This window comes from Brachypodium distachyon, chromosome 2 (genome assembly GCF_000005505.3).
Source record: "Brachypodium distachyon strain Bd21 chromosome 2, Brachypodium_distachyon_v3.0, whole genome shotgun sequence".
Classification (NCBI taxonomy): domain Eukaryota; kingdom Viridiplantae; phylum Streptophyta; class Magnoliopsida; order Poales; family Poaceae; genus Brachypodium; species Brachypodium distachyon.
Genome location: NC_016132.3, coordinates 47,560,760 through 47,571,055, shown reverse-complemented (window position 1 = coordinate 47,571,055; position 10,296 = coordinate 47,560,760). Strand labels below are relative to the sequence as shown.

The window sequence follows — 10,296 nt, the reverse complement described above, 5'->3', positions numbered from 1 at the left end:
GCTTGCCGAAGTAGGAGGGGTCGCTGGCTGCGCTGGGCATGGGAATGGGCCGGTGCTAGAGAGGGAAGGGGGGGCGCAGGGCCGCTGGGGAGGGGCGCGGTGGAGGGAAGGGAAGGGCGCGGTGGAGGGAGGAGGAGAAGAGGGGAGGGGCGCGGTGGAGGGAGGAGGAGCAGAGGGGAGGGGCAGGGGGCGGTGAGACTGGCGGCGCGCCGGCGCTGCTGTCCAGAGGAGGAGCAGAGGGGAAGATGGTGCTCGGGCAGGGATTGGGAGAAGGAGATGGTGCGGTTGGATTGGGAAAATTAGCACATAGAGATGAGAATGCACTGGATTTTTTTTTCATTCTTCCATATGACATTGCAAATTGAGTAAAATTCTGTACAAATATATTGATATTTGTATACCATTTCTGAAATTACAGAGTGTTGTGATGGATTCTCATGATGATACAATGGGTATGTATATATACCAGTTTATTGAGTGAGTGCGTCGTCGTTGAAGTTTGGGATGACACTCAAAATTACAGCCCATTTGGAGAGCAACCAATTCGAAATGAAATTGTTACTCCTCCGATGAGACCAGACAACGAGAGATCCAAAAAATAAAACATTTTTATCTTAATTATATGTGTTTCAAATATATGATTTCAAGTAAACTCATTTGAAATATTGAAGTTTAGAAAATCGGTTGGAAGATATAAATATTATATAGACAAATGAATTATAGGGGATGAGATTTGAGGAATCTGCCGAAGAGAGTTGGGATTTGGGGGAGGCAAATGGGATAGGGCATCCCAACATATGAGATTTGGAGGATGAGATATAGGGCATCTGCTGGAGTTGCTCTAAACGACATATAGTGACCCTCTTCTAGAGACTACTGCTGAAGATGCTCTAATGATTTAGATCAGAAAAGATCCCCAAATTATTCTAATGATTCGCAGCTATACGTTCAAACGAGCCCGGCAATCCCTCCTCCATTTTCAAGTTCAAAAGGCCAAACCCCCAAGCCGCCAATGCCGCGCCCGTGCTTCTTGAACCGAGCAGGAGGCGCGTGTGTCCACGCTCGCCGCACCCTGGAGGAAGCGCAGCGCGACGTCGATGACCTCGTGGAGCACCGCCGGCGGCTGCCGGTCGAGATCGTTCTGGGGCTAATCGGCGCCCGGGCCCTCAAGTTATGCCACAGCCGCTTCCGCTCTTGTGCCCGCTGTGGTAGTCCCATTCGTCGTCGCCCAGCATATCGTGGTCTACGTGTCTGCGTTCCAGTTGCCGCGTCGGGCACTAGGATTCTGCGAAAAATAGCCATCAGCAAATTGCTAGTTCGCCCAGGAACTTTCAGGGACTTTTTTAGCTGAAAAAAATCAAGAAGTGCTAGAATACAAAAGTAGAGTAATGACTAATTCAACCCTGTACGGTTTTTCGTTAATTAACTGGTCAATTCTATTTTTTCTTAATGAATTGGTCGAGTCCTTCGGACTCCGGTTCGAAAAAAAAACTAATTCGACCCTGTTTCCCTGAACTGGATATTAGATGACAATCTCGGTTTTTTTCCAGCAATCTTGGTGGTATTTCATAGAGGTAGCAGCAATCGTTTGGGGTGGCAATTGCAACTCCTTCGTCGGAAAAGCCAAATTTTTTTCATATAAATTTGTTAGTTCAAATTATAATATTTGAAAACATTACTTGGTTTAATGCGGAGTAGGTGGTATGACACACTATTTTTATTTTAGCAAACGTGCAAAAAAAAAGTGATGTGGCCCCTGGTGGGTGCACTGGTGTAATGGAGTACCTTTGTCTGTTCCTTTTTTGTGTCGCCACCGACGACGTTTCGTTGCGCTTGCACCTCTACAAATGTCGAGTTCTGGTTCCTTATCTTCACCTACACCACCCGTTCTACACAACACTGACATCACACCAGCGCTCCCGGCGCCGGAACCGAACAAGCATATCGTTGTGCCACCATGGAGGACGCCGCAACCACCACCACGACGGCCCGGAAGCAGGTGGTGCTCTACCCATCGCCCGGCATGGGCCACCTGGTCTCCATGATCGAGCTCGGCAAGATCTTCGCCGCTCGCGGCCTCGCGGTCACCATCGTCGTCGTCACCCTGCCGTACGACACTGGAGCAGCAACGGGGCCTTTCCTCGACGGCGTCACCGCGGCCAACCCATACATCTCCTTCGACCGCCTTCCGCCGGTCAAGCTCCCGTCCGTGGAGTACAACCACCCCGAGGCGGTCACCTTCGAGGTCGCCCGCGTCTCAAACCCGCACCTCCGAGACTTCCTCGCCGGCGCCTCCCCGTCCGTCCTCGTGGTGGACTTCTTCTGCGGCATCGCCCTCGACATCGCCGAGGAGTTCCGGATCCCCGCGTACTTCTTCTTCACCTCAGGCGCCGGGACCCTGGCTTTCTTCTTGTATCTCCCGGTGCTGCACGCTCGGAGCACGGCGAGCTTCCAGGACATGGGCGAAGAGCTCGTGCACGTACCGGGAATCCCGTCGATTCCTGCGACCCACGCCATCAAGCCGCTCATGGACCGTGACGACGAAGCCTACAGAGGGTTCCTGAGAGTATCCGCCGACCTGTGCCGCTCCCAGGGCATTATCGTGAACACCTTCCGCTCGCTCGAGCCGCGCGCCATCGACACGGTCACCGCCGGGCTCTGCGCACCTTCTGGCCTCCAGACGCCTCCGGTGCACTGCATCGGGCCGCTGATAAAGTCGGAGGAGGTGGGCGTGAAGCGCGGCGAAGAGTGCCTCCCGTGGCTGGACACGCAGCCCAAGGGCAGCGTGGTGTTCCTCTGCTTCGGCAGCCTCGGCTTGTTCAGCGCCGAGCAGATCAGAGAGGTAGCCAATGGGCTAGAGGCGAGTGGCCAAAGGTTCCTGTGGGTTGTGCGGAGCCCGCCCAGCGACGACCCGGCGAAGAAGTTCGAGAAGCCGCCGGAGCCGGACCTCGACGCTCTCCTCCCGCAGGGCTTTCTGAGCCGGACCGAAGGCACGGGCCTCGTGGTCAAGTCGTGGGCGCCCCAGCGTGACGTGCTGGCGCACGACGCGGTGGGTGGGTTCGTGACGCACTGCGGCTGGAACTCCGTGCTGGAGTCTGTCATGGCCGGCGTGCCCATGGTGGCGTGGCCGCTGTACGCGGAGCAGCGGATGAACAGAGTGTTCCTGGAGGAGGAGCTGGGCCTGGCCGTGGCGGTGGAAGGGTACGACAAGGAGTTGGTGAAAGCCGAGGAAGTGGCGTTGAAGGTGAGGTGGCTGATGGAATCTGACGGCGGGAGAGTGCTCCGGGAGCGGACGTTGGCGGCCATGCGGCAGGCGAGGGAGGCGCTGCGCGTGGGCGGGCAGTCGGAGGCGACGTTGACGCGGCTCGTGGACGGTTGGATGCTTGCTTGACGTGGGACATGCGCCCTGGGATTACCTTTGGTTCAGCACCGAAAGAGTCACTGACGCATTGAAGTTGGGAGCTCAGGCGAGCCACCACATGCTTGGATATGTGTGCGTGTTAATTTAGTTTCAGGCAAAGTTGATAACTTGAGTACCTTGGTCTTTTGAGAATTATCAAGATGATGGCCTTTGTAGTAAACAGTTTAGCTATATATTTGTTAGACGACATAGAAAAAACTATTCCCTTCGTCCATAATTAATTGGGGCCGGTATTTTTCAAAGAAGCTCCCGTAGATTTCTGAAATAAACTTGCAGTCCACGTTTTATTGGAACTTTTGCGAAAAAAATCCTGTAAATTTTCGAAATTAACCTGCAGTCCATGTTTAATTACAGATTTGGACTACAGGTTTATTTCAGAAATTTACATGTTCTTTTTTGCAAAAAGGCCGGCGCCAATTAATTAGGGACTGAGGGAGTATTTCTTAGTCGATGATAACAACCTTTGATTCAATCATTGAGATTCGTGTAAGATTAATGTAGGGTCGATGCATAAGAAAATCTTGATTGGATGGCTACGATTGTTGACTGAGAAATAACTACTTCCTTTTGTAAAAGCTTGGAACTACGAACCTAAAGGAAAAATGGTTTTGCTATGGAAAAGTAGTCTGTTTGATAAGTGGATTTTAAGCATAGAACTTACTTCGATCGGAGGGAGTACCTTGCTTTCGATTTTCGAAGGTTTGACATTTATGTGGACGCTTGTGTTTTTGTCTCTTTAAACGTTTACATATGCGTTTTTCATTGGAGATCGCCTATACAACGACCATTGGGACAGCTCAGCGATCTACTCCGGAGCAGTTAGAATCTTGAGGTCTTGTTTGTTGTTAATAAAAATACTAGTATGAAAAGTGTTTTAATTTGACACAAAAATGGAGTGTTTTGTGGGGGGAAATTAGGAGTTCTCTAAATCCTTTCTACAAACCAACCATTTGAGATTTCTGTTATTTTTTATTTTGGGGTGGATAATATCCTAAAAAACACGACAAAAACTAGTACCAAACAAGGCCTAAAGGAACTATATAGAGGTAATTACACTTGTTGTACAAAAACTTGTACTGCGCGAGCAGTTTAATACAACAACTTGCAAAATGGGGCCAGATGGTCCATCTAATATCTAATTAAAGTAGCAGAAATTCTAAGTTATAAATTTTGCAATAGTTATCGGACGGGTGGAAATTTAATCTAAGCAATAAGTTGTATCTATCATATATTACTGTATTATTATTTCACGTACACGAGCTGGCAGAAAAGACGCGGAGGATCAATGGTCATGCAAGAGTTCCATAGAAAACGGAAACCGGAATCCGATACAGTCCTTTTTTGATCCGCTGTAAAAAAAGCCGGACGATCAACCGCTGTAAAAAAAGGCGGATCAATGCATCTCCGCACGCATTGATGAAGTTAGCGGCAAAAGAAATCACGCGTACATCAAAAGTCTGACACAAAGACCTACATTTGGAGAAACCCAACTGCTAAGAAGTGTGGCTGCACTTTTTCATTTCAGCGAGCGCACGCTGTGCAAACTGTGATCCATAACACGGACAGCCACACACTCGACTCTTCCGACCAGGTGAGGTTTTTTTAGCAGGTCGACGCCGTTCTGCAAATCCCCGCGTTCCCCGCCTCCAACCTCCAAGCCCACGCGTTCTACGTCGCCCTCCTCCTCCTCCTCCTCCTGGTAGCCATCGCGTCCTTCCTTCTCCTCCTCCTCTTTGCATCCTTTAGGTATAAAATTGGGGAAGATTGAGGAGATGAAACGAGGAGATAAAGGAAAGAATCGGTTCCTGGGGTGAAAGGAAATAAATCCCATGACTCAATTTGAGAAGAAACGTGTGGGAGCAAGAGAATTGAAGGGTAGTGTTCAACACGCCTGCACTGGAGGTGCTCCGGTGGAGGTTGAACGGGAGGAGGAGGAAGGCGACCAGGTAGTTGGTTGGGAGACGTGGTCCGCCAATTCATGGGCCCAGGAGTGGGAGGTGTGGCCTAGGAAAGAAAAAATGAAAATAAGAAAAAAGAAGGAAAAGAGAGGTGGGATGTGGCTTATGAAAAATAACCAAATACTAGTTGCTTACTACTTCCTCCGGCCGGTATTAAGCGTCCCAACTTTGACTATATACACATGTATCTACACACTAAAACGTGTCAAGATACATGTGTATTTAGACAAATTTGTGACACTTGATACCGGATGGAGGGAGTACTTGATTAAAAGTTGATTGCTCTAAAAAAATATCAATTAAAAGATGCTTTTCCATGCATATCATTAGGCAGATTTTTGAGAATATAAAGTTCCTAAACATGCTCATGGTTAGTTGCTAAGTATAAGCAGGTAGTTGGTAAAGAAAATGTTGCGAGAATAGAAGACAAAGTTGCCAGCTTCAGAAAAATAAATTGCCAACATAAAACAAAATGTTGTCACACATTAGAGAAAGTTGTACCTGGACACACCAAAAGCGATGGAGTACGTGAAAGTTGCTAGAGTGGAGCAAAACAACGAAATTGGTATGAGAACTAAAGTTGTCGGCATAGGAGTCAAATGCTAGTATGCGAGTCAAAGTTGCTAGTATATATGAGTCAAAGTTAAAAACAAAGAAGGCAAAGTTGCTAGCACATTAGTGGAAATTGCCACTGAAAATACCAAAATTGTTTATGATGGAGCAAAATTGCTAGAGTGGAGCGGGCCAAAGTTTACTAATATGTGAGCCAAACATGCTAGTATGGTGCGTCAAAGTTGCTAACGCTATGGAGAAAGTTACGACCAAGGGACACACCGAAATTGTTTATGATGTAGTGAAAATTGTTGATAGAAATCAAAATTTATAGTATAATAGACAAAGCTGCTAGTATGCGAGTCAAAGTTGCTGGTATAGGAGCCAAAGTTGCTCCTATGTGAGTGAAATTTGTCGGTATAGCAAACAAAGTTGCTAATATATGAGTGAAAATTGTCGGTGTTGGAGCCAAAGTTACTAGTATGTAAATCAAAGTTGCGGGTGTAGCAACCAAAGTTGCTACTATGCGAGTCAAAGTCCCGGTATAATAGTCAAAGTTGCTAGTATGTGAGTCCAAGTTGCCGGTATAGTTTTATTTGCTAGTCTGTGAGTGAAAGTTGCCGGTATAGCAGCCAAAAGTTGCTAGTATATGTGAGTGAAAATTGACGGTAGAGCAGCCTTACGGAGGTGGCGGCATGGTCACCGTCGAGGAGTGGGCCAAGGTGACCGGAGAAGTATATTGGGCGCCGCCTCCGCAATGTAGAAGAAAGGTGAGTAACTGAACTGCTGGTCAATATGGTCAATTTGGTTAAGTATATTGGGCCGTCGCCGATTCCGTAATGATCGCCCGTAACGGCCTCGAGGTCGGTGGTGGAAGATGAAACGGTTCGTGCGTGAGGGAGAGAGACGAAGACCAGAGAAGTAATCGAAGGTGCAGGGAGAGAAACGAGAAACATTAATCTTCTAGGTGTTTTTTTGGAAAAATACAACTCGCCTGATAGCAGAGAGACCTAAATGACATACCGGAGGGCTTAAACGCAAAAACATAAACTTGTTTGAACGCCACCGTGGCGTGCGTTGACATGGCTCATTTCAGACTAAAACTCCACTTTGCACCCGAATTACAAATTAATGAACCACTGGATCTCATTTTACAAGTTGTTGTAGTAAACTGCTCGTGCATTACAAGTTTATGGATCATGTTATTACCTCGAATATGCTCCCTCCGTTTAATAAAGATTGGCACGGTTTTGAACTAGAGCTAGTTCAAATCCGTGCCAACCTTTATGGCATGGAGGAAGTATATGCGCGTCCACTAGTACAAAACAGGCTATAGGCGACCCCCATCAGTGGCGTGTCTTTAAAACCCGTCACAGATGAACCCCCATCAGTGGCGGTTCTAAAAAAGCCGTCACTGATGGCTTCCTTGTGAAACCCGGAAAAGCCAAAAATCACCCATCAGTGGCCGTTCTTCCAAAAACCGCCACTAATAACCCCTTTTCAGTGGCCGTGCTATCAGTGTCGTGTTTTACCTCCAAAACCCGCCAGACCCCCTGAGATCGCTGAAATTTGAAAAATTCATAACTAATTCATAAAAAATCATGATTCTTTTTGTGTAAGTTACATCTTGACATGAAAATAATATTTCCAAAGAGACATACAACGTTTTGGTATTGAAAAGTGATTTTCCATTTTCTAAATGCAAAAAATGAAATATTTTGTGAAGGAAGTACAATTGTTAAGGTTCAAAATGGAATCTATAAAATTTTCACAAGAAGTACACCATATTTCATTACTACAGTATAAATATTGTGAATTTTCTAGCTATTTTTTGTCATTTAAGGGTGTGTTTGGTTTGTGGGCGAAGGAGGGTGGGTTGCCCCAACCAGATTTTATGTGTGGGACGAACAAATTTCTTGTTTGGCTGGTCGAGGCGAATCCGCGTTTCCTTGTCTTCTATTCTATCTTCTCTTCTTTCTTCTCTGGCACTAGCCCAACCTCCACCATGGTTGATCTCCCGTTTGATTCTCTCAGCCCCGGCCTTTTTTTCTCCCTATGAATCGATTTTGCCTTCAGATTTCAGAAAAGAGCAGAGGGGTTGAAGATAATGTGAAGCTTCTTGGGGATGAGGTCGGCAGAGGAGGAAGAACAGGGAGGGGGCAAGAGGAGAGAGGGGAGAGGGAGGGGGCAGAGAGGAACGGGTAGAGGGAGGGGCTCCGCCGTGCCTCTGGCGAGCAATGTCGGTTCCCCGCCAACGGGACCTCGGCCTCCTGCTGCTGCACCCGGACCGCCGGTGCCGCTCACCTCCGAGCTCATGCCTAACGCCGCCGCTCGACGCCGATTCCCGCAACCCCCGAGCTCATGCCTGACGCTGCCGCTCGCCGTCGGTTCCAACAGCCGGTGCCGCTCTGAGCCACCGCAGAGACGAGAGAGAGGAACGAGAGACGGAGAGACGACGAGAACGATCCGCCCCGGCCCGTGAGCGGTGTGAGCCAGCCAAATCGACCGTGTCACGCGAACCGGTATTTGGGCCTGATTTTTGCTCGTGGGTGGACTGGCCTGGGAACCAAACACGAGGAAAAAGCTATTTGGGCCGGTTGGCACCGCGCGGGCCGCCCCAACCCCTGAACCAAACACATCCTAAATGTATTTATAGGTATTTCCCAAAAGTAATTCAATTTTGAACTACAAGTGTGTGATTGTTCGTTCCAAAAAAATTCCAAAAGTCATTTTAAGGTACCAAAGTAAGAATTAAGTAATATTTACATAGGGTGTTGATATATTCAACACCTTGCTATGAAAAGATGTGCCGACAATTTTCACCCCATCTTGAGAAAAGTCAAAAAATATGAATAAAATGGCAAAAAAGTTAGTTCTTTGGCATGGAGTCATTTTATGTGTACTAGATACGAGGAAAAATGATAAACTTGAAGTTTGAAAACTGTTCACAAAAATCTTTCACAAAATGGACCATCACGTATAAACGTTTATTGCTTTCAAGCCAAATGACATGTTTCTATGCCATGTTTCATGATATTGGATTCAATTTTTTCACAGAGGTGCATCTTGTCATGGCAAATAATATTGCCAAAGATATTTAGAAATGTTTGGTTTAAAAGAATATTTTTTTTCATTTTTCAAATGCAAAAATTCATATTTGAACCCATCAGTGGCGGGTTTAGTTATAAAACACGACACTAATGCTGTTTTGAACAATTGGGCCCAAGCCATCTAAGGCCCAATGACATGTTCCTGCTTATATATGCTACCCGAAACGCTAGTAATCTACTCATCTCCCCTCCTTCCCCTCTTAGCCGCCTCTCCCCTTCCTTCTCTTATCCACCCGAACGCCTCTCCCCTTCCTTCATTTCTCCCATGCCCGACCTCTCCCCTTCCATCTTTTCTCCCAAGCCCGACGAGCCAGCCTCCTCCCTACTCCCTTGCGGGCGCCGCCATGGAGTCCCGGTTCTGCCTCTCCTCCTCCCGACCTCGTTGACGCCGGCAACCGCCGCCCTCGGCCCCGCCCGGCGCCCCTAGATCCACCGCCGCCCTGGCTCCGGTTTCCCTGGACCCCGCTGCCGCCGGATCCGCCCCCCGTCGAGCCCTTCACCGCCGGACCTGCCTCTCCCTCTCTCGGTGCGTTTCTCCCTCTCCCCTCTCTAGGATCTCTCTCTCTCTCTCTAACTCTCCTGAATCTCTCTCTCTCTCTCACTGTCTACAGAGGAGGTCGCCGCCGGTGTCCCTCGCGCGCGCGGAGACCGGATCGGCAGGCAGCGGCGGCGTAGCTACTACCCGCGGCGTCGGCGAGCTTCATGGGCCTTCACATCGCCGGATCCGGCCTTCACCCGTCGCGACGCGGGCGGATCCAGGCTCTCCCTCGGATGTAGTTCGTCGGCTGGTGCAAGGAGGACGACTGGAGATGGTGGTCCACGGCGGCGTCCGGTATGTGTCTGCTTGTGTTGTTCTGCCGTCCACACCAGCGATTTGGAGCTCCACCATGGCGTCTACAAGATTGCGAGGCTGCTTGGCTATGATATTTTCTATTGAATTTACATCTGTGAATGTGTAATTTTGGTAGATGTAAATCTTTGAGAATAGATCCGAAAATTATATGGACCGTGCATTGTATCAAATAAGAAAAAAAGAGTAAATGTTGATTAGTTGTTTGCATGTGTATATAAATTAATATGTAATTATATTTTTTTAATCCCTAAATGACCATCAGTGTCGGGTGAGACATGACGCCATTGTTGGCATATGAGTATCAATGTCGGGTATAGAATACCCGACACTGATGGGTGACGTGTTTTGTGCCCGCTGTTGATAGCTTTACTATCAGTGACCAGAAGTCAGTGGCGTACGCCA

General features: G+C 48.1%; 1 protein-coding gene across 1 annotated transcript; it reads left to right on the top strand.

The window, feature by feature from the left end:
* Positions 1 to 1,813: 1,813 nt before the first annotated feature.
* Positions 1,814 to 3,686, top strand: LOC100830821 (phloretin 2'-O-glucosyltransferase). The gene has a single exon (XM_003569575.4). The coding sequence runs from the start codon at positions 1,958 to 1,960 to the stop codon at positions 3,389 to 3,391; it is 1,434 nt and encodes a 477-aa protein (XP_003569623.1). The 5' UTR covers positions 1,814 to 1,957; the 3' UTR covers positions 3,392 to 3,686.
* Positions 3,687 to 10,296: the final 6,610 nt, after the last annotated feature.

Bases quoted from the DNA above. Each gene is read 5' to 3' on its own strand.
- LOC100830821 (XM_003569575.4), top strand. From the start codon at position 1,958: ATGGAGGACGCCGCAACCACCACCACGACGGCCCGGAAGCAGGTGGTG.